Source organism: Myxocyprinus asiaticus, chromosome 38, assembly GCF_019703515.2.
Source record: "Myxocyprinus asiaticus isolate MX2 ecotype Aquarium Trade chromosome 38, UBuf_Myxa_2, whole genome shotgun sequence".
Classification (NCBI taxonomy): Eukaryota; Metazoa; Chordata; class Actinopteri; order Cypriniformes; family Catostomidae; genus Myxocyprinus; species Myxocyprinus asiaticus.
In genome coordinates this window covers 9969730-9992303 of record NC_059381.1, presented here as the reverse complement: position 1 = coordinate 9992303, position 22574 = coordinate 9969730, and the positions used below count along the sequence as shown (strand labels likewise).

Genomic DNA, 22574 nt, shown 5'->3' with positions numbered 1-22574 from the left:
ATTTTGGTGCCATTATGCACAGCAGAGTGAACGACAACTGCGTATATGTGCGTATATGTGCGCTTCATGGTGTAACTCATCAGATGTCCAGGGGAAGGCGGCTTGCTGCTGCTTGCAAATGGCGTTTTTTTGAGGAGATTGCAAGGAATTCATTTGCATCTTTGTTTACACTGCACGCTTACTCACGCTCGTGTCCAAGGTGAAGTTATCGCCACTGTCATCTCCTATTATACCCTATATTTATAACCTATAATAGTATTTATATATAGTATTTATAAGGTGTATAGATAGACAGATAGATGTCGTCATCGGCTAAAACGCATGCGCAGGTTACTTTACTTCCTGAACGAGTGCGCACCCGAGTCCGAGTTGCTTTCACATTCACGCGCATCGCGCTACAGTTCCATTGCAACCGAACTCAGACCACCTCCTACAGGTAGTCTCGGGTTCGGTACCGCGGTGCGCTCCCCGGTCCGCATGACAGCTTTCACATTACCAATTTTTCATGCAAACCGTGCTGTGTTTCGAACTAAACTGCCAGTGTGAAAGCACCCTCAAGCTCATCTCCTTTGATGTTTTAAGTCAGTGACTGGTCTGTGACGAGAAGTTTCGAATCTCACGATGAGCGGTCTTGTTGTGTGCACACTCCTGCGACAGGCCGAGACAAGTCCCAGATGCTACGACAGTTTTCAAAACATCTTGATATCTAGACATCTTGTTGTCAGGTGTGCCCACTGTCCCAACAAGTGAGAGACAGACAATGAACCACAGCCAATGAAATACAGAGAGAGCGCAAGAGGAGGGCAAGGTGTTAGGAAGCAGAAGACAAAAAATAATTAGAAAATAAAAATATAGCCGCAAGCGGTGATTGTTGGGGGCCAAACACATATGGCGAGATTACCAAAATAAGGGTTAAGGGTTTTCTTAGGGTACAGTGCCCTCTAGCATCCAAAATGAACGAAACTTGGCATGTTACCTCAGAATTTGCTCTTGTCCATATGTACAAAGTTTTGTTAAGTTTGAAAATTGCGATCACAAGATACAGGCTAATTAGTCATCACATGCCACACCCCCAAACATATTTATTTATATCTTCGGAATGATATGACATCGAAATTCTTTGAACAACTTTTTGTCAGGGGCATCTGAAGATGATGTATACCAAGTTTTGTGCAAACGGCCTAGTATGAGTTTGAAAAAGTATGATTTTCAAACAAATCGAAGTCGTAGAAATGTTTGTTTCGGAAATAGAAATTCATGTGACCATATCATTTGGGGCACTGATGGATTCAGAAAATCTTTCGAATTTTATTCTAGCCTATACAGTTCTGGAGATATTAGCAAAAATGCAAATTAGCTCATTATAGCACCACTGTGTGGCCATTAAATTTGATATACCGCTTCATGTAGACACCCTGCTTGTGTACAGTAAGTTTCATGATCATCGGCCATTCCCAATACGAGTTATTGGGTGCTGAAATTTGATTTTTTATTGATATTTATTGATTTGTCGAAACAATTTAAGAATATGTTAGCACTTGAACCAAAGATGATGCATATTTAATTAGAATTTTGTCACTCAAACGGCTGCAAAGTTACAACAGTTTTTTAGCTTAGTGGCACATTTGTATGAAACTTTGCATACACCTTCAAAATGTCCTCTTGACTACCTATGACAAGTTTGGTTACGTTTCGAATTTGCGTTGAGTAGATATTGATCAATTACTCAAATCGCATTCAACCGAAGTAACCGTCTTTGGAACAATTTAACTTATTGAAATTCTTTGAAAAACAATTTGTCAGGGAGGTCTGTAGATGACACAAATTAGCGAATTATAGTGCCACCATGTGGCCGATTGTCACAAAATTTATATGCGGCTTCGTGTGGATACCCTGCTTGTGTATAGAAATTTCTATAACCCTTGGCCATTCTCAATATGTTATAAAGTGCTGAAATTTTATTGGCCGTTGGCGGCCATTTTTGTTATTTTGTCGAATAGATTTTTAAAGAATATGTTAGCATTTGAACCAAAGAAGGTGCATATTTAATTTGAACTTTGTCGCTCAAATGGCTGCAACGTTATTACAGTTTTTAAGTTGCAGCGCCACCTAGGGGTGGAATTGTACAAAACTTTGCTGACATCTAAACGTCCTGTTGACTTTGTGTACCAAGTTTGGTTACATTTGGAGTTTGCATTGAGTAGATATTGATCAATTACTCAAATTGCATTAAACCGAAGGAATAGTATCGTTAATATCTTGGGAACGATTTAATGTATCAAAATTCTTTTGATAACTTTTTGTCAGGGGGTCTGTAGATGATGTATACCATATTTCGTGCCGATCGGACAAACGGTCTAGGAGGAGTTCGAAAAAGTAGGTTTTTCCAAAAATTCAAAATGGCAGAAAAAATTATAGATGGAAATGAAATCTGGGATATACATTTTGTAGGGCTTGGCTCAAGGAATCAGAGGCAAAAATTATTTTAGCCCTTACGGTTGCAGAGATATGAGCCAAAACGTAAAAGTATTTATTATTGCGCCACCTAGGGTCAGATAGGTGTGCGTTTGAGCGCCTGAGTGTGTGTGTGTGTGTGTGTGGGGGGGGGGGGGTTGAGGAGAGATTTGGGATCATCATGCCATGTTTGGTGTCTCCACGATTTATGGTCTCTGATGCCCAGACACTTTTAGGGCAAAAAAAAATTAAAAAGGAGAAAATCAGTACAATTACAATAGAGTTCCAGCACCTTCGGTGCTTGGCCCCCTAATGAAACCACCCTCATCTCCCTACCCGCTGTCCTTTTGCAAAGAGCAAAATGGGTGCGAGGCATTTGTTGAAATAGGAGAGCAAGTTATTGGGTAGCAGCAGACAAAAATAAGAAGAAAATAACCTAAAATGTTATCAAGAATAAACTGTGCAAGTTTGTGAATGAATTATGTTATCTTAATTTTAAAATGCATTTTTGGGCGATCCATATGAAATGGGACAGCGCTAAAGGCAGCTGTTACAGCTGGTTTTTTGCCGGTTCTGTGCGGGTTTAAAGGGAAATAAGCTTACGGTTGGAAAATTTAAAAAAGCGAATGAATGAACATGCACAATAGTAACACAACAGCACAAATGAGCAGCACACACATTAGAAGCTCAGTTACAGATACTGCAATAAAATAATTCAGAATTCTGATTCTAAGTTATATATGGGAATAATTAAGAGAAACTGTGCACTGGTTTTTAGCACACAGGGGAGGAATGGCCATGTATTTGATACACTACAGTGCTGTAGTGTTCGCACCAGCATGACGAAAAACATGACTGTGCTTTGCAGAGCGCCGATTGCAAGTCGTGTAGTGGATGCTTGGCATTACCCCACATCAGCCATGACATAACATAAAAAAACAAAACAAAAAAACAGTGCAATACTCTGACAGAGTTTCCTGCAATACTATTTAACAGCACTGCAATAACGCTATTGAATCAGGAGCACTGCAACATATGTGCCAGTGCAGTCCAAGTCCCAAACTCTTACAAGCTGGTTCTTTTGAATTTACATCGCAAAACATACATTGCTTACTATACCGAAGAAATAACTTCTCAGCCGGTTCATTTTAGTGAATCAAAAACAAACTGAAGTGCAAGTCATTCAATTTGTCATGTGTACTTAAAAGCTTGTGAGACTTAAATCAGAGTAATTAACGTTTGGTTGTTGATATGACAATGAGCTGTTAAAGATACACATTGTGAATTTTGTTGTAATTAGTGGTAATTTTTATATGTATGAAAAGAAATAATTATTCAAATATTAGGGGTGCACCGATTGTGTCTAGAATCAGGGCCGATCTTTTTTGCAGCACACAGGGAATCACACATATACTGCTACTCTAATGAATGAGTGCTTTCTCAGCCCTTGAAGCATTACAGTGTGGCCTTTGGAGGGCGAGCTGTTGGCATTCACATATGTAAACCTTCAGACATGATGTAATTCACATGAATATGCCGTTTTGTTTTTAAATTCATGTGTATGAATATTAAGTTGCCCATTTTCTAGAGTCATTACGGTAGTTATTCTGATTCATTGCACAGTGAGCAGGAAGAGGATAAAGAGGCTGCAAACGGGTATAAAAATAAATTAAACAACAAATAAAAACGCAAATACAAATCTGAGTATACCTGATGTAATGCGAGTCGTGTTAATCAGACGTTGTGTTGAGCGATAGAGACTGAGTGATCATGAGCGCTTTCAGCTTCTCCCTTCAACATGAGTGCTTTCGGTGTCAATCAAACATGCGCGCTCTCCAGGTGCTCTTAATATCTCATCATCAGTCACTCATCCCAGCGCTATTCTGTGAGGATCCCAATTTAAATCAGATTAATGTTGGTTACAATACCACTAATAACAGATGTAACTGTTTAACCTTCAATGTCTGCACCGCGTCTTCATGCATTTGCTTAATAATTAGTGATTTGTGTTACAGCAAGATACCAAAGACAGTAAACAACTCATAGGTATTAATGACTTCTCACTGGAGCAGTTTTAGAGCTTGTAATGGAAATATTTTTATTATTTTTGAACACATCTCTGCTGTGTGTGATGCTCTCATGATTTTTATTGCTTACCGGTATGTCACAATGACCTTTTGATATTGACAACAGAACTATTCATAATGGTTTCAAAACAAATGTTAGAAATTCACAATTAATGTCATTTTCGTCTAATTTTGGTAACAATATGAATTGCATTTTTTATTTTCAAATATTTCATCCACAAAAGTACTAAAAGAATCATTAATAGAACTGTTTAGTAACTGTAACCATTAAGAGGAATCAGAAGTAGAATTCCTTACGATTCCCATCCCTACTCAGTGTTACAACCTTCAGCAAGAACATTCACTAAAAAATTGCCTATTATATTAGATAATACATAAGTAATTAGTCAGAAAGTTAGCTAATAGTAAAATATCAAAGAAATTAGCTACCAGTAATAGTTAATAATAAGATTATAGTAATAATCTTCTTTATGATTTTTGTATCTTCTCCACAGTCCCCTGGTTGAAAAACCCTGGCATTTTAGCGACGACTTGATATGCTTTAGGCTCTATTTGGTAAACTTGCATCACTAACATAAGTCAAAACAAACTAAAAAATGCATAAAACACATCCAGATGCAAAATGTGATGAACGACTGCTGCAGTAAGACTAGCCCTCCCTTTTTTTGTGCGGATACGTCCTGTTTTTGTCCAGATCAGCTGGATGGATGCCACCCTCCCCCCGACCCACCCAGCCTCTCCCATAACGATCCTGACTCAACATCCGGTCAAATCAGCCGGGAGGATTGTTAAACCCAGCTCAGCCTGGATTCAGTTTGTTCAGTGTGATTTCTGTCAGTAAAGTCCACAGCACTGTACCGATAAAAAAAACGTAACTGTAATGTGAATTAAGTTGGCAAATTTGTTTTGGAAAAAAAGTATAGACCACACCCCAGTGCAGACCAAAAGTCAGCAGACATGCTTCCAAATCCACTAATTTGTCTTTAAAACCCAACCACATGTTCTAATTTCCTTGGTCATGACACTGTTTTTTTAATACTTAAGCTTATAAGTAAGAGAATCGCAAAGTTAAATGTTTAGAAAAAGCAATAAAACTCACCAGAATTCAAAGCTATACGATCACATGAGCCTCACTGCAGTTCAGCTGTAGCAAGATAGCACCTCCAAACGCGACTGCGTACAAAAGATAACACAAATATGCACTTTTTTCCCCTCCCTGTACCACTCATACTTGCACTCTCTATCATTTATCTTACTCACTTGCTTCTGTATCCAAATTAATAATACACCAGTCCACCAGCACTCTGGAATGTTCCCCCCTCTCTCTCTCTCTCTCCCACAAATGAACGTTTTTCCCACTCACTCGTTCATTGAGCGGAGCGCTTCAGTAACTGCCTCTCACATTCCGACCACATGACACAGGCAAAGTCCAACCTCTCGCCCTCCTACAGTATAATGGCCATTTATGATTTTTGAAGCCAACCATTACAAGAACTTCATGACATAACATATCTGAAAAGTGTTTTGGTCATGCAGGTTTGTGTAATAAAACCCATTCTGTAAAACTAACCATCTGAGTGGAAATCAAACCACAAACTTTAAAATGGTTAGGGTTAATCATGAAAACATCTTAATCTCCTTATACTCTGATTATTGCAATAATCAGAGTATTGATGTACATGTAAACATAGCCAGTGAAATTCAGAACTGCTCACGGCAGGCAAATGCGTAAAGGAAAATGAATTTGCGATATTCAAGTAGTGTTTTTGGTACTCAATTAGTTGGTGCAGAACGAGTACTCGATTACTCGTGTGCATCCCTAATACATGGATTAACATAATTTTAGTTAATCTACAAAACCAAACTGTATTTTTGCCTATTTATGTATATTCCCATTTCGCCCAGATAATCAGGACTCTCTGATAGAGACAAGGCTCCAATTCCCACTCGGTCCTGATAACGAGGTTGTCTTCTCATAGACATTCTTTACATTATCTCAGAGAAGAGCTGGGATATTAATAACCACAAGCCTGGAGCTGCAAGGTGGCACAGATTCTGAAAACAGTAGCCTATGTGGAAGATAGTGACGGTTGTAGTGGACAGAACCATAAACCTGGTCCATTCAGATAACAAAGTATAACTAAATCTTCAAACTGACCAATAATAAGGTTATATTGCTGAGAAGACAAGATCTGATCTCATTATAGGGATAGACTACCCTAAAATTATTCTTCCTTATTTACTTGCCCTAATGCAGTTACAACCCTGTTATGACTTTTTCATCCTTGGAACAGCCTCAGTTACCATTCACTTTTGTTGTATGGAAAAAATACGCAATGACAGTGAATGGTAACAGACTAACATGCTGCCTTTTGTGTTCCATGAAATAAATACAAGAGCTAAGAGGGCATATGCAGTGATGGAATAAGACACCTATTTCCTCTAACATGTTATCCGTAAAGCATTCATTTTTTTATTAGCTGACATGGATCTTATCGTCCAAATATCCAGCGTTCAGCTAAAGTAGCACTTATCATTAAAGGCACTCCCACTGACAAGCTGGGACTAAGAATGGAGTACGGTCAATGTTGAAACATGGAAGTTTCCATGGAAACACATCTGTATCTGAGAGCATCGACAACAGTTTGGGGGAATGCAGGCCTAAGGAATTAGAGGAAATGGGTGGGCTGTCTCCAAGGATTTGGGTTGGCTAAGAGTAGGCCTATTTGTTCGAGGAGACCAAAGTGCAGAAATAATCAAATGTTTACATGGAGATAAAGTCTTTGTGTGATTCAAAGTGTATTCTTTTAACTCATAGCAAATGGCTACTAGGCTTGGGATCGATGCCTTCTTCACACATCGATAATCTGAAGATTTTCCAAATTATTATAATTATATATACAGTATAAATCAGATTTTATTTTTTTATTTTTTTTCAGATATAAACAGGGATGCTCGTTGCACAATAGTTTTTGTCTTTCAAACATATTTCTCAACACAACTTTGGATACTGGTGCTTTTCCTACCTGTGACCCAGTTTCAGTAAATGTTATATCACCCTCTTGTAGTCTCCAAATGCTGTTACGCCCCACTATTAAACAGAAGGCCAGCTGAGTGAATTGGAAAGCATGCAAATAAGGCTTCTAATTTAAATGTTGGCTAATTTTAATACACTGATACCTAAAAAAATGTGCCAATCAATAACCGATATATAGATATTTTGAGACATCCCTAATGGATACTATAATGATTAAGAATTGAAAGCCAAATGAACACTTTCAGGATGAGCATACACTGAAATTGAGCCCATCCTAAACATGCAATATTTATGATTAGGGCTATAGTTCGCTGCAGAATAAAAAGGTTCATTGCAACCTCTCTATGCACAGAAGGGCTGAATTCAAATGAAGAATCAAGTCAAAACAGCTGCTAGGGAACAAAAGATTACACGCAGGCATACATAATGTCACTTAATCCATGGCAGCATGTCACACGCTGCAACCAGCAACTATCATGCAGAAAACATCCACACAAACCATGCAATAAACACACAAAAGCTTGAAATAAACCATTCTTTTGGTTTCCATGCATTAAATATTATAAATCTACCTTCAGACCACACAAATGTATACATTATTTTTCAATAGCTGTGATATCCTGTCACTTACATTCAGCCCAGGTGAATGCAGCAATGTTTCTTAAGAATATAATGGCAGTAAAAATAAAAAATCATTACAGCAACAAAATGGCATCTAACTGCATTTTTCTAACCATCTCCTCTCTCTCTCACTGCAGTGCAGACTAAAGCATCAATGCTGCAGTGACGAGGCCTGTGTGGGGAGACAGCCAAGGCATAGCCCAACCCATGCGTCTCTCTTTCCGAGAGAATACAGAGAAAAACATCCTTCCTTCCCACCTTTTACAATTAAATACTTCTTATAACTATTAATGGTCGACTGATATATTGCAAAGGCCGATAAATCGGCCAATATTCTGACTTTAATTATTGGCATTGGCCGATATATTTTCCTGTTTGCCCAATTTTTTTTCTTGAGGGGCCGAAAATCACCTGCTTGCATGTTAAGTGACTGAGACATGTAGTCATGGTTCATTTTGTTGTTACGTGCATCATGTTACTACAATAACAGACCGATGTGCAACACAGTCTCATTTAAACGGTACGCATATCAGAGCCGCGGCAGACGCGTTTGAGCTCATAATGTTAGTTCTCGCCCGTTTCATTCTTCATGTCTCTCCTCAACAGTTCCCTGTAACATTTAACTGTCTTGTCTAATGATAAAAAGGCAAATATCAATAAAACTAATATAATATACCGTCTGCAAATATGTGCATATTTCGTTTAAACAGATGTAATAAACCAACCTCACATAACTTGAGCAGATCCAGCATCCTGTGGAACACTCATTTATTTACCTCTAAAGCATGCATTCTATCAGCCTTTCCTCAGCAGTTCCCTGTCACTTTTAACTTTCTTTTCTAATGATAAAAGGCAAATATCAATAAAACTTCTATTATATACCATTTGCAAATATGCAGATATCTTGTTTAAACAGACATAATTCACGAACTTCACGAAAATCCAGCGTTTTCTTCCTGTTGAGCACTCATCTAATATTTTCCTCTGAAGTGTGTATTCTATCAGCCAGTATCAAAACTTCATGATCAAAAGTCTTTCTTGCAAGTCAGTCCACTGTCTGCCATATTTGGAATGCTCTCAGGAGGCCATTTCCAGTCATGACAGTGCAGCTGCCTTTCTACTTGAATGAGGAAAGACCGAAATCTACAAAACGGTTGGTCAAGATTCCAATCAAAGAACATATTTCAAATCAGCAATAAAATCTGACAACACTGGTATTATAAATGGTGCTTCTTTACCTCAGATTACGCTAAAAAACGCAATTTTCCCAGCTTTTATAGCTAATGCGCATGCATGTTCTCGAGTTGATTGACAGGCGATGTCTGTATCTAAAAGGTGATTGGCTCTTTTACCTGTAAGGCGGGACTTCCTATTTACTTCTTTTGACCATTGACTGCAGTTGGGCATTCTAATTTCTCCCATTCATTTTAATAGAAGTGGCCCGTCTCTGCTAAATAGTCTCTAGTGCAACTTCAAGGTAAAAGTGCTTCACTTGTGCTATAAGTAAATGTCTTATTCACTCTGCACTGTATGTACAACTGGTATGATTCTGTATTGTTTTTTAGTAAATATGATTGCTAGCATGCACATGCCATCCATGGTTGCTGGACTACTGTGTATACTGTTATTTCCTTCTTCCTAATATATTAACAATTTCTTAATGTGCAAATAAATTACTAAAATTTGATGACTAAACAGAAATCAGAAGAAACTGCTATCTACCATTTAAAATACAATATTGTTTTTTTAGATTCTTTTTTACAAAGTTTTGTGTGAAACTGAGTAAATATATTGCTAAATAAGAGTTTATTATTGTTTTAGCAATTTTATGTTTATGTTATTTACTATATTAAATTGTGTGATATATCAGCATTGTATCAGCCTATCGGCCACCCTGCTCTCTGGATATTGGCATCGGGCATTACAAAACCCATATCAGTCGACCACTAATTACTATGTTGCTATTACACAGCAAATCGGGGCAAAACACACCAAAAGACACACACAAACTCAATGTTACTCACTTTACCTTCAGCTTGGGTTTAAGAAACTTGGACATGGTAAAAGGTGTCTCAGGTGTGGCTACAAGGCGCAATGTGAAACAATGTTATTGGTTAAACACTGAGGTTGTAAAACAAAGATTGGTTAAAAACACAAGTGGGTCAAACACACACAAACCATACAATAAAATCAAGGCCTGACTAAATTCACTGGTTAAGTGTGCCATGGTACTGAATGCGGGATTATTCTGCTCTTGCAAGGTAATAAAACAAAACAGACTACAGGAAAGCGAATGGTTGCACTTTATGTTACAGAAGGTATAGTTTCAGTATACATACCCAAGAAAGTACGAGTAGTATTAGGTAAGTACATGTACTTAATATGGGTTAAGGTTAGGGTTAGTACCTAGTAATTACACAGTACGCAAATGTAGAACAGTACTGTAAAATAAAGTGCCACCAAGAGAACATCTGGTGCACATCAGTGTAGACATGAATAAGATATAATGGATTTCCGGAGCAGAAAACACACCACTTCAGGTTTGTATTACACAAGGATGCAACATGAAACCAGAATGAAAACACAATGGCACAACACACAGTTATTGGTCTGTTTTCTAACATGTACAGCCTTAAAGGAATATTCCTGGTTCAATACAAGTTAAGCTCAATCAACAGCATATGTGGCATAATATTGATTACCACAAAAAATTATTTTGACTTGTCCCTCCTTGAGTGAGGCACTTACAATGGAAGTGAATGAGGCCAATTTTTGGAAGGTTTAAAGGCAGAAATGTGAAGCTTATAATTTTATAAAAGCACTAACATGAATACTTCTGTTAAAACTAGTGGTCGACCGATATATCGCAGAGGCCTATAAATCAGCCGATATTCTTACTTTTTTCATTATCACCATCAGCTGATAAATTTTCCGGTTTGCATGTGAAACGACTGAGACATGTAAACAACTAGTCACAGTTCGTTTTGTTGTTAAGTTCCATCGTGTTACTAAAATAAAAGACCGGTGTGCAACACCGTATCATTTAAACAGGGTTTAAAGGCATTTAGAAGAATTTGAACTCATAATGTTAAAGTGCTTGCCTGTTTCATTATCCCTCTCTCTCTCCTCAACAATTCCCTGTAACTTTTAACTGTCTTGTCTAATGATATTTGCCAATGTCTAAAGGCAAATATCAATAAAAATAATATCATATACCGTCTGCAAATATGCACATATCTCGTTTCAACAGATGTAATAAACCAACCTCACACAACTTCAGCAGATCCAGCATCCTGTGGAGCGCTCATTTATTTACCTCTAAAGCACGTATTCTAACAGTCTCTCCTCCACAGTTCCCTGTTACTTCTCTAATGATAAAAGCAAATATCAATAAAAACTTCTATTATATACCGTCTGCAAATATGCAGATATCTCATTTAAAAACATGTCATTCACGAACCTCATAAAAAATCCAGCATTTTCTTCCCGTCGTGCGCTCATCTAATATCTTCCTCTTAAGGGCATATTCTATGAGCCAGAATCAAAAACTTCAGGATCAGGATCAAAAGTTCCTCTCTTTCACAAATCATGATGGTCTTTCTGTGACAATCCAAGAAGGCGATTCAGGCCATTTAAACTGTCTGGAGATTGTTGCTTGTGCTGGATCCGCACGAGTGCGTGCGTGCAACTTCAAGGCTGCATCCGAAACCAGGAAGACGCTGCCTCCAGAGGCTGTATACCGAGGTACGATGAAAATAAGGTGCACTCGGTTTCCTTAAGAGTTCCATTCATTCAAAACAGATGTCAGTTAAGCCATTAACTGATTAGGCAGCAAGGTAGCAAGTCAGCTGCCTACTTTTTTCAGATGCAGCCGAAGGTAAAAGCGCTTCACATGTGCTATAAGTAAATGTCTTACCACTGTATGTACAATTGGTTTGATTCGATATTTTTTTGAGACAGTGCGATTGCTATCGTGGACATGCCATCCATGGATGCTGGACTACTGTGTGTACTGTTATTTCCTTCTTCCTAATATAAAATAACAATTTCTTCATATGCAAATAAATTATTAAAATTTGATGACTGAACAGAAATCTGAAGAAACTGCTATCTACCATTTAAAATACAATGTTATTTTTTTTGTTTTGTGTGAAATTTAGCAAATATAGTGCTAAATAAGAGTTTATAATTTTTATTAGCAATTTTATGTTTGTTATTTACAATATTAAATTGTGTGATATATCGGCCACCCTGCTCTCTGGAAATCGGCATCGGCCATTAAAAAAATCCATATCAGTCGACCACTAGTTAAAACTGATATATTATTTGAGTTGTAAAGTTGTTTAAATCATAATTTTTACTAGGGGCTGATAACAATAATCAAGGAGACCGATAACCGATATTTTGGGTGATGTACATTTGCAGTAAAAAAAAATATTTTAAATTAACAGTCAAAAATTCTCTTTAAGAAATGGTCAAGAATTAGGACATTTTGGCCCAAAGACAACCAAAGTAGAGGACTTTGGGGGATCTTCTACCGTTTATACATAGCAAAGATACTGTATGGGGTTCAGGAGTAACCCCTGAGAGAAAATGTATGTGAAAGTCTTAATGAACCATTTTTATATTTTCCTTAAAATGCAAATCTACCAAAAAACAAACAAACAATGTACATCTAAATAGTGCAGTTTAAAAATACTGTTTGCTACAGTTAAGTATAAATGGGCTGACTATATCAAATAATGGAAATGTTTTTCATCATAAACAGAGAACTCATCATTTCAAATTTTCTTTCTTGCCATCCATGCCAGAGATGATGTTATCTCTGATTAATTTTTACAAAATTTAAACAAAAATCTGTGTTTATTATCAATAGGCTCATGTTGATTATTATGATTATGATTATTTTAGACGGACAAAATAATTTAGAAGTCAAAAGGCACTCTGAACCACGATAAATTGTCCTGTCACAAACCTTGCTTATCTGAACCGTCTATTGTTTCTGCTTCATTTTCGTTTTCTGCAGTGTATTTTAGCGAAAGAAGCTGGTATCCATCTATATTGCTGCTCAATGTATTTCTCCACTATGGTCTACTGTCGTTAAAATAACAGCAGTCTTGAGAGGTGTCTTGTGACATATTTTTTATAAGTTGACATTTTTAAATTGACTTAAAGGAATAGTTCACCCAAAAATGAAAATCTGCTGATAATTTACTCAGCCTCAGGCCATCCAAGATGTATCTGAGATTCTTTCTTCACCAAAACAGAATTTAAGATTTTTAGGATTTAATTTCAGGCCTTTTTGGGTGAACTATTCCTTTAAGTGTCTTGAAAAACATGCCAAAAAAACAACAAAAAGAACGAATTTGCATTTTAACACGTTTTTTTTTTTTTTTATCGAGATTTTGCAAAAAATATTGCAAACGCTAAAGATAGATACTCTGTAAATCCACCAAAGGCTGAATAAGGAAGAGAAAAATAATTCATAGAGCTTGTCTTAATGCCGCTCCCGATCTTATCAGCTGCACGTGTCTGCACGCTCCAAATGAAATTGACAGGTTAACAACACAGAGACTAACATAAAGGACAGCGGTAATATTCCCAATACGATTGTACACAATGTGATTGTAGCTCAGCTTCGTCCATCATGTAGGTATACACCGGCTTAAGACCATAACTGGCCTCGGTGTGCGCATGTTGATGAACGGTCTCCTTTCATTTCATTTTATCCATAAAAAAGCGTTACGTGACAGTTATGGCCGCTATATTTCAAATCATGGCAAAGCTATATATGGGAGAATATAGATCCTTTTGCCATGATGATTCAGCTAATTATTGCTTTGTTGTGTGACGTGTTTCAAGTGTACTGCATCTATAGCCAACATTTGGCAAGTGATCATTTTGACAAACTTTGCTAGTTGAATTATAATGATAAATTATTTCATATTGCTGCGCTGCTCAGCGTGAACCACTAGAGGGCGCGTCTCTATCTGCAGGGGTTTATGAATATACACACAAATTGTTTCATATACAATGAGTACTTTCTAGATAAACTTGATAGTTTATAGATATTGATTTCTAATGACTTACTAGATAGACTTGGTTTAGATCAAATGAATACCTACACTGGCTAAGAATTATTTTGCAGTTTTCTTATTCTATTATTTCTGAACATCTGGGATCATTAGATTTTAATTTATTTTACATTTATACTCTGTTGACAACTTCCCCCTGTGGTGCATTTGTACATTTTTCTTCCACACCTTTGTTTCCTACAATGAAAAGAACTTGGATTTCTCAAACCAGGTTGCCTTGCATTCTAATAAATAACATACAGATTGAATCATGTTGGAGTACATTTAAAAGTTGAAAAAAATGAATCGTGAATCATCCATAAGTTTGATCAAATTCGAGATTTTATTTTTTTGTCATATTGCCCAGCCCTAGGCTCAATGGTCAAAGATGTCCATCTAGTGCAGTGTTTCCCAACCTTTTTAGCCGTAAGTATCCCCACACCACTATCAGTAAGGCTTAAGTGCTCCTTCATCCACACAAAACCAAAGATGTGTACTAAAGGCTTATTAACCTCATCATTACTATTGTAATATCCCTGATGTACAAAATGAAGAGGAAGTTGCCAATTATGACATTTATTCAGCAACAACAAGAAAAACAAAACCAGGCCATGTAATCCGTGCCTCTTGCAATAAGAACAGACTACTGCTGTTAATTATACAGTGGACTTTTTAACTTGGTACCAAGTATTTTATAACGTTAGGCCTACATATTGTTTACATGCATAATTTGTATTATTTTCAAGTATTTACATTGATATACAAAACAAGTGCTAAAACGGTACTGTCTGAATCACTACCTGCATTTCCACTATCGGGCCAAATGAGGGCGTGCTAGTGTGTGCCAGGGCCAGCTACATTCCCACTGTCACTTCTGAGGCTTCATCGTGCCTCCTAGGGGTTTTCTCGGGGCCAACAGCCAATGGCCTTTGGCCCGCCGATTACCCTTGGCCAAACAAGGCCAACCGGGGATTGAGGCGGTTCAATGTGAAAGGCGGAGTTTCGCCGAACTTCCCTGGTTGTGTATCTAGCACACAACGGTACAGGTTCGGAAAAAAAATTATTAAAAAAAAATGCGGGCACAGTACAAATCCATTAAAAAGCCCAATGGACAGGAGCCTGGGTAGCTCAGTGAGTATTGACGCTGACTACCACCCATGGTGTCACGAGTTCGAATCCAGGGAGTGCTGAGTGACTCCAGCCAGGACTCCTAAGCAAACAAATTGGCCCGGTTGCTAGGGAAGTTAGAGTCACATGGGGTAACCTCCTCGTGGTCACGATTAGTGGTTCTCACTCCCAATGGGGCGCATGGTAAGTTGTGCGTGGATTGCGGAGAATAGCAAACCTCCCATGCTGCGAGTCTCCGTGGTGTCATGCACAGCAAGCCACAAGATAAGATGCGCTGATTGACGGTCTCAGAAGCAGAGGCAACGGAGACTTGTCCTCCGCCTCTCGGATTGAGGTGTGTAACCATGCCCCCACGAGGACCTACTAAGCAGTGGGAATTGGGCATTCCAAATTGGGAGAAAAGGGGATAAAAATTTTTTTTTTTTTTTAAAAACCCAATGGACAACAAGGTACCCAAAGAAATTACTTTCCATGGTTCTGTGAACTTTCATAGACGGTGTGCTGGTACATCGTCCCGCTGTTAGCGGAGAGACCACTCAGGACACCATGGTTGTTACAATCGGAGAGTTGTCAACGCTAACTTATCTTACTGTTTATATTCGGTATAAAATTGATATTCTAGATAACTAGGTAACATGATACCTCAGCTTGAGCTTCCCTCTTTCTTGTGAAATGGGCGTGGTGTGTGATGTTGGCACCGCAGCTGCGTATTAAGGGTGGGTTTTTGGGCAACGCTGTTGAGTTATTGGCCCGGTGGTGGGAACGCAGATCGATTTTGGTCTTGCGGCTCGAGGTCCGAGGCTATTGGCCCCGGCTGGCCAGTTGATAGCCCTGGCTCGCACTGGCCCGATAGTGGAATAGCAGCTACTGAATCACTGGTCTAGTGTATGTTTAAATAGAAAACTAACTGAACAAATTGTGTGAATGGACCCTTAGAGAGGTACCTCTACTCTGACCTGCACACACTCTCTTTTCTGTCCATAATGGAATATTAGAAGAAAGTCAGTGTCAAAATGGTTTGATTCAACATCTTGAAACAAGAAAATCTATAGTTCTGGCGGTATCCGACATTTGGTAGTGATGACACCAACCATTTGCCTCAAGCATCATACAAACAAAGCATGGGACCCTGATCTAATGACACTTGGTAGGGTTCAACTAAACAAAATAGCAACTGTGTACACAGCTGCATGGCAAAAGCCACATGTCCCAGAGGGCCCTCTCCTGAGTATCAACGTTACGAGACAGGAGACCACACCCTTTAGAAGATTCTCAACAATTTCAGCAAGAATGTTGTCAGCCTTTGAGGAAACAAGACCAGAGAACAATGAACATTGATATATTTGTTTCCGTAACAAACGGAAACTTATAGTCTTCCACTAGCCAGAGACTGACAAAAGTGCTAAATTCCAGACGCTGAGATGACAGGGAGAGCAAGGTTATTTTATAATGCATAATTGCACTGAGGCACCAAGTCTGAAAATAGGCCTGTAATTTGATTAGCGAGCGTGCTTATTAAGGGCATCTAAAAACCTGATGGGAAAAGGCATCTTATAATGGATAAGGGGACAAGTGTGACTACTGAGGAGATTACAAACATTGCATGCTAATGTCTGAACACATAAAACAGATTATTTTGCATATACTCAAAGTTGTTTGCATGTCAGCAGTTGGCATGCATGGTTATGTCATCACTTCATCATAAAAAAAAGAAAGAGTATATGGGCTCAAAAGACAACTATAGCAATTGTAAACGTTCCTGCCATGCATTTTCATATTTTTCTAAACTCTCTGCATAAGCCAAAAGACAATGCAGGCACAGTTTAGTACAATACAGCCTACTGTAATACTGTGACAACATAAAAGAACACTAACCTCGCATTGCTTTTGACTGATTTTATCAAAACAGAGTAACCAGATCCAGAAAAATATTTAAAACCTGCCTTGAAAATGCTGACCTAGGGTAAACAGATCCTAGCAGTGTTTCCAACAATTTTACAGAAATCTCAGTCAACCCCATAACTGACCAAAACGCACATCTATCGTTTGATATGCATATACGATTTTTTGCGGCCGTTTATTATAGAAACTGTACTTGTAAAAATATCAACGCATCAATCCCAATGACAGAAAGAGAGAGGGGGCGCTGGGCGGATCCTCCATTGCCCGGATGAAGAGTTACGTCTTCAAACTCACATTAACCCAATTAAAATAATGAGTGTTTTATATTGATAGGACCATATACATAGATCTTAGCCTAATGTCGTTGTTCCAAATAGCATTTTATGAGGCGTATGAGGTTGCTGGTTTACAAATGCCTTCCATAGTAGACCTAATTCGTTAAATTGAATCAGGTTTTAATTTAATTATTTGAAAATATTCCTGCATACTCTGCACGCCCACATATTTCAATTAGTGTTCTTGTACATCGTCCTGTATCCTTGAATGATGTTTAATTTATAATCTAGCCGCGAATATGCGCTAGCTCTGCTGCTAACGACTTCATTGTGCAGGGCAATGAAAGCATATCTGAGAAAACACATTTAATAGCTTGTTATGCTCGCACAACAATGTAATGACGATATTATTGCTAAAAATGTGAAAATGGGCCTTATTATATTATTAAAACAGCTGAAAGCGGCCAGTGAAACGCCCTTTACGACGGACCTCAGCATAGCAAACGCCACCTAAACCACACTAATCAATAAATTCTGCAATAAAACACAATGCAAACGTGTTTTGTTTGTAAAAACAAACCATTAAAAACTGTGATGTTGAGCAAAGGCTTTACCTTGTCGACGGTTTTGCTCTGTTTTTCTGAGACTGGGTGGAAACGGGTGGCGACGTCAACGAATGAAATAACAGCGTTGCACAGGCGATCGAATGGAATGAGCTGCGCGAAACAGTGACATCATGCACCGCAGCAACTAGCCGAATGCTGACGGAAATTGCCGAAGCGTTCCAAGTGTGCCTGATCATGCTCAAAGTGATCAAATAATCTCCATTATGTATTATATATATATATATATATATAAACCGACTTATATATATATGTGTGTGTGTGTGTGTATGTGTGTGTGTGTGTGTGTGTGTGTGTGTGTGTGTGTAACACCCAAACAAACACATATAATATTGATGTATTTATATCAATAGATATAACACATTTGGAGACTGGGTCGTTTGCTTCTGCAATATGCTGCTGAAATTCAAGTTAGCATATTAGCTAGATCAATATAATTAGATTTTTTTATTATTATTTATTTATTTATTTATTTATTTTTTACTGTACTGAATTCAATTGATCCAGCATCCCTTTTAAATGTCTGGCAGTACTCCTGGTCAGGAAAATGCTCCCATAATACGTAAATCTGGCTGCCAGAACTGAAGTCTGGGATTTCTGCTGTCTCACTGTGTCTAGGAACATCCTAATTAAATGTATCAGAATGCCTGTGAATAAGGTACACAGTGAGATAGCAATCACGAAAGCCAAACTATTATTTATTATAGTCCTGTAATAACATGTTTGGCCAGATGGAGAAAAATCTAACAGTGTTTGATCAATTATCATCAGTTTTATTACTATTAAGTGAGAAACAGAGTTAATCCAGTGCTTTATGTCACATTCTAATATAATGTCTTTACATTCTATAATATAATAATGGTCATCAGCCTATCGGTAATAACTAAAACAATGAAGATATAATCAAATGAAAGTAGTTTATATAAGGAAAAGAATAAAGCTAAGAAAATCACCTCGATGGACATCATGAGTAGTGGATCTGTGTTTCTGTATAAAGGTGGCTATACATCAGTAAAGTAAACCAGAAGAAGGGATATCAAGACATAATGTGTCACAAGCAGAAAAAGGTCACTGAAGGCCCCAGATTCACCCCAAAGATCAAGATTATTAGAAAGTAGGTGCAACAGATGGAAAGCAATTGTTTACAGACGTTTAGCTCATGTGAATATTAGAGACTGGTTTAGGCTGTAAATATATTGAGCTCAGATGGATCTAAGTTGGTTAATAACTGGGTGGACCGCAGCTATATTTAGATCAAATGGAACAGATGCGATACAAATCAAAGTGAGGACAGAGATAAAAGATACACAAGTTATTTGAAATGATGGGGACAGAATACGACTGCACAGTATTTAGGAACTTGTGGAAGGGAGTCCTTTATGGATTTTAGTGGAGAACATATGGTAAACATAATTATCTTTTAAGGAAGAAGTGAAAAAAATATTTAATCAAAGCCAGAAACATCATGTAGGGCATTGACAGAGGAGAAAAGCAAATTTGGTTTGACAAATCTTACTGAATTTAGTATGAATGTATTCAGAATAAGCTTTAAAAAATGTGTTAAGTTGCTCAAGGCGGCGCCTAGTTGCCATTGTTTTGAGACTTTTGTTGTTCGGCATTTAAAGAGTGTGTTAATGACCATGTAATTGTTAATTATGAATGTGTGACTAGTAGGGGGATACAGAGAATTTAGTAGAATGGAATAAAGTATGCATGTTGCAAAATCTGTGAAAACTGTTAAAGGAATATTCCGGGTCCTATACAAGTTAAGCTCAATCGACAGCATTTTTGACATAATATTGATTGCCACAACAATTCATGTTAACTTACCCCTCCTTTTCTTTAAAAAAAGGCAAAAATCTGGGTTACAATGAGGCACTTACAATGGAAGTGAATGGGGCCAATCCGTAAACTTTAAAATACTCACTGTTTCAAAAGTATAGCCACATGACATAAACAATGTGCATGATAACAGGATTTTAGTGTGATGAAATTGCTTACTAACCATTCTGTGTAAAGTTATAGCCAATTTTACAACTTCATTGCCATGGTGATGTAATGTCAACAAACCCTAAAACGACTGTGAAAATTAAATTATGATTTAAACAACTTTACAGCTCAAATAATACATGGGTTTTAACAGAATAATTAATGTAAGTGCTTTTATAAAATTATAAGCTTCACATTTCTGTCTTTAAACCCTCCAAACAATGGCCCCATTCACTTCCATTGTAAGTGCCTCACTGTAACCTCGATTTTTTATTTTTATTTTTTATTATTATTATTATTATTATTATTTAAGTAAAGGAGGGACGAGTCGAAATTATTTTTTTGTGGTAATCAACATTATGCCACAAAAACTGTCGATCGAGCTTCCTTGTATTGAACCTGGAATGTTCCTTTAAATTTGTGAATTAGACATTTGAATCGTACGGTTCACACTGCTTTGTATTGTATTGTATTTTACATGTATTGCATGTGAAAGTGTGTGCTGCCTTGAAGCAAATAAAACCCTCCCACAACCATTATGGAAATGTAAGGGTTGTAGATGTCTCGATTCACAGGTGTGAATGCGCGAATTGCCCACTACCGCCTCTTAAATTAACGATAGCGACCAACACCCCAAGCTGTGTATAAAGCGCATGGATTCTCAGGACACTGCTCATGTTCAATTCTCAGCTTTGGTCTGGGAACAGGACAGACATGCAGACGTGTGATTTCTGCGACTGTGGTCAGGACGGGGGGAGAGGTGATGTCCCATTCTACCAGTAAGTTCGCTTATGATTAGAGAAGGCCGACAATAGGCTCTAACTTAGTACCTGCTACCTGTTTAAAAAGGGCAGTTGAAATACTGATTATCTTGTTCCTCTCAGATTTCCCCAGCAAGAAGAGATTCTTCGCCGATGGATAACGAACATGGGGAGAGATGCTGAATGGGCCCCATCCGAATCCTCCGCCCTGTGCTCCTCTCACTTCACTCCGGATTGTTTTGAATCTGGATCTTCGCGTTTACACACAAATGCGATCCCCACAATATTTGATTTTACACAATCAAAAGTAAGTATTTTTTTGTCCAGTTACATAGGCCTATAAAATGTTTAGCTACATACTCCACACTTAAAGGGATAGTTCACCCAATACGAAAATTCTCTCATTTAGGCCAACACATTCTCAAGCCATCCCAGATGTGTTTGACTTTCTTTCTTTTGCTGAACACAAACGAAGATTTTAAGAAGAATATTTCAGCTCTGTAGGTGCTTTCAATGTAAGTGAATGGTGGCCAGAACTTTAAAGGTCCAAACAGCACATAAACACAGCATAAAAGTAAACCATATGACTTAAGAGGTAAAATGCATATCTTCAGGAGTGCTATGATAGGTGTGGGTGAGAAACAGTTTAATATTTAAGTCCTTTTTACTATAAATTCTCCTGCCTGTCAAGTAGGCGATATGCACAGAGGATGCGACTCGCCAAAAACAAAGAAGAATGTGAAAGTGGAGATTTGTAGTATAAAAGCACTTAAATATAGATCTTTTTCCTCACCCACACCTTTCATATCTCTTCTGAAGATAAGGATTCAATCACATATGGATTATTTTTATGCTGTCTTTATATGATTTTTTGGAGCTTAAAAGTTCTGGGCACCATTCACTTGCATTGTAAGGACCTACAGAGCTGAGATATTCTTCTGAAAATCTTTGTTTGTGTTCTGCAGAAGAAAGAAAGTCATACACATCTGGGACGGCATGAGGATGAGTAAACGATGAGAGAATTTTTATTTTGGGGTGAACTGCCCCTTTAAAATATGTTTGAATGTCATTACATTTCATAAAATATCAAACCAGTGGCATACAAATATATAATAACATGTTACGTTTTTAGACACCTTTTTCGACACACTATCTTTCTACATGCACTGTGATATTTTAAAGTGATAAACTCTTTGTATCACAGAATCAGAAGGACACTGAAAATCCTCCCCAATACCAAGAAGCAACTACTGAACTCACAGACTCTTCAAAATCGTGTGACTGTTATAAACGTCTACAGGCAACAGAAAGGTTTTACCAAATGAAATTAGCTGCTGCCCAGCTTCAAATAAAGGAGTACAAAAATAATCTAACAGAGGAATCACGGAAGGCAACACAATGGCAAAAGAGAGCAATCGTTTTGCAGAGTGCAATCAGGGCTATGAGGCAAAGTCGGTCAATACCTGCAATAAGAAAAACATCTACACCAAACACTAAAAATGTGGACTGAAACACATTATGAATTACATTAAAACATTTCAGTTAATAAGGGACTTTTTTTCTGATGTTGTTTAAATGACATTTGATTTGAGGCTCATTCTCATGTTTTGACATTGATAATTC

At 37.7% G+C, this 22574-nt stretch overlaps 2 protein-coding genes across 4 annotated transcripts in view; one reads left to right on the top strand and one right to left on the bottom strand.

The window, feature by feature from the left end:
• LOC127428407 (spectrin alpha chain, non-erythrocytic 1) overlaps nucleotides 1-18284 on the bottom strand; it is a 55409-nt gene extending 37125 nt beyond the window's left edge. Inside the window, exons 1-2 of one of the 3 annotated variants that reach the window (XM_051676750.1) lie at nucleotides 5802-5871; nucleotides 5641-5714 (exon numbers count right to left, since the gene is read on the bottom strand). The gene's annotated coding sequence lies outside the window, so the exon portion shown is untranslated. Of the gene's footprint in view, nucleotides 1-5640; nucleotides 5760-5801; nucleotides 5872-18192 lie in introns of those variants that run through there. The other 2 variants (XM_051676749.1, XM_051676751.1) reach the window with 2 other exon arrangements.
• Nucleotides 18285-20904: 2620 nt separating this feature from the next.
• si:dkey-228b2.6 (uncharacterized protein LOC563918 homolog) lies at nucleotides 20905-22461 on the top strand. Its single transcript, XM_051676963.1, has 3 exons — nucleotides 20905-20969; nucleotides 21075-21258; nucleotides 22156-22461. The coding sequence occupies exons 1-3, from the start codon at nucleotides 20905-20907 to the stop codon at nucleotides 22459-22461; spliced, it is 555 nt and encodes a 184-aa protein (XP_051532923.1).
• Nucleotides 22462-22574: the final 113 nt, after the last annotated feature.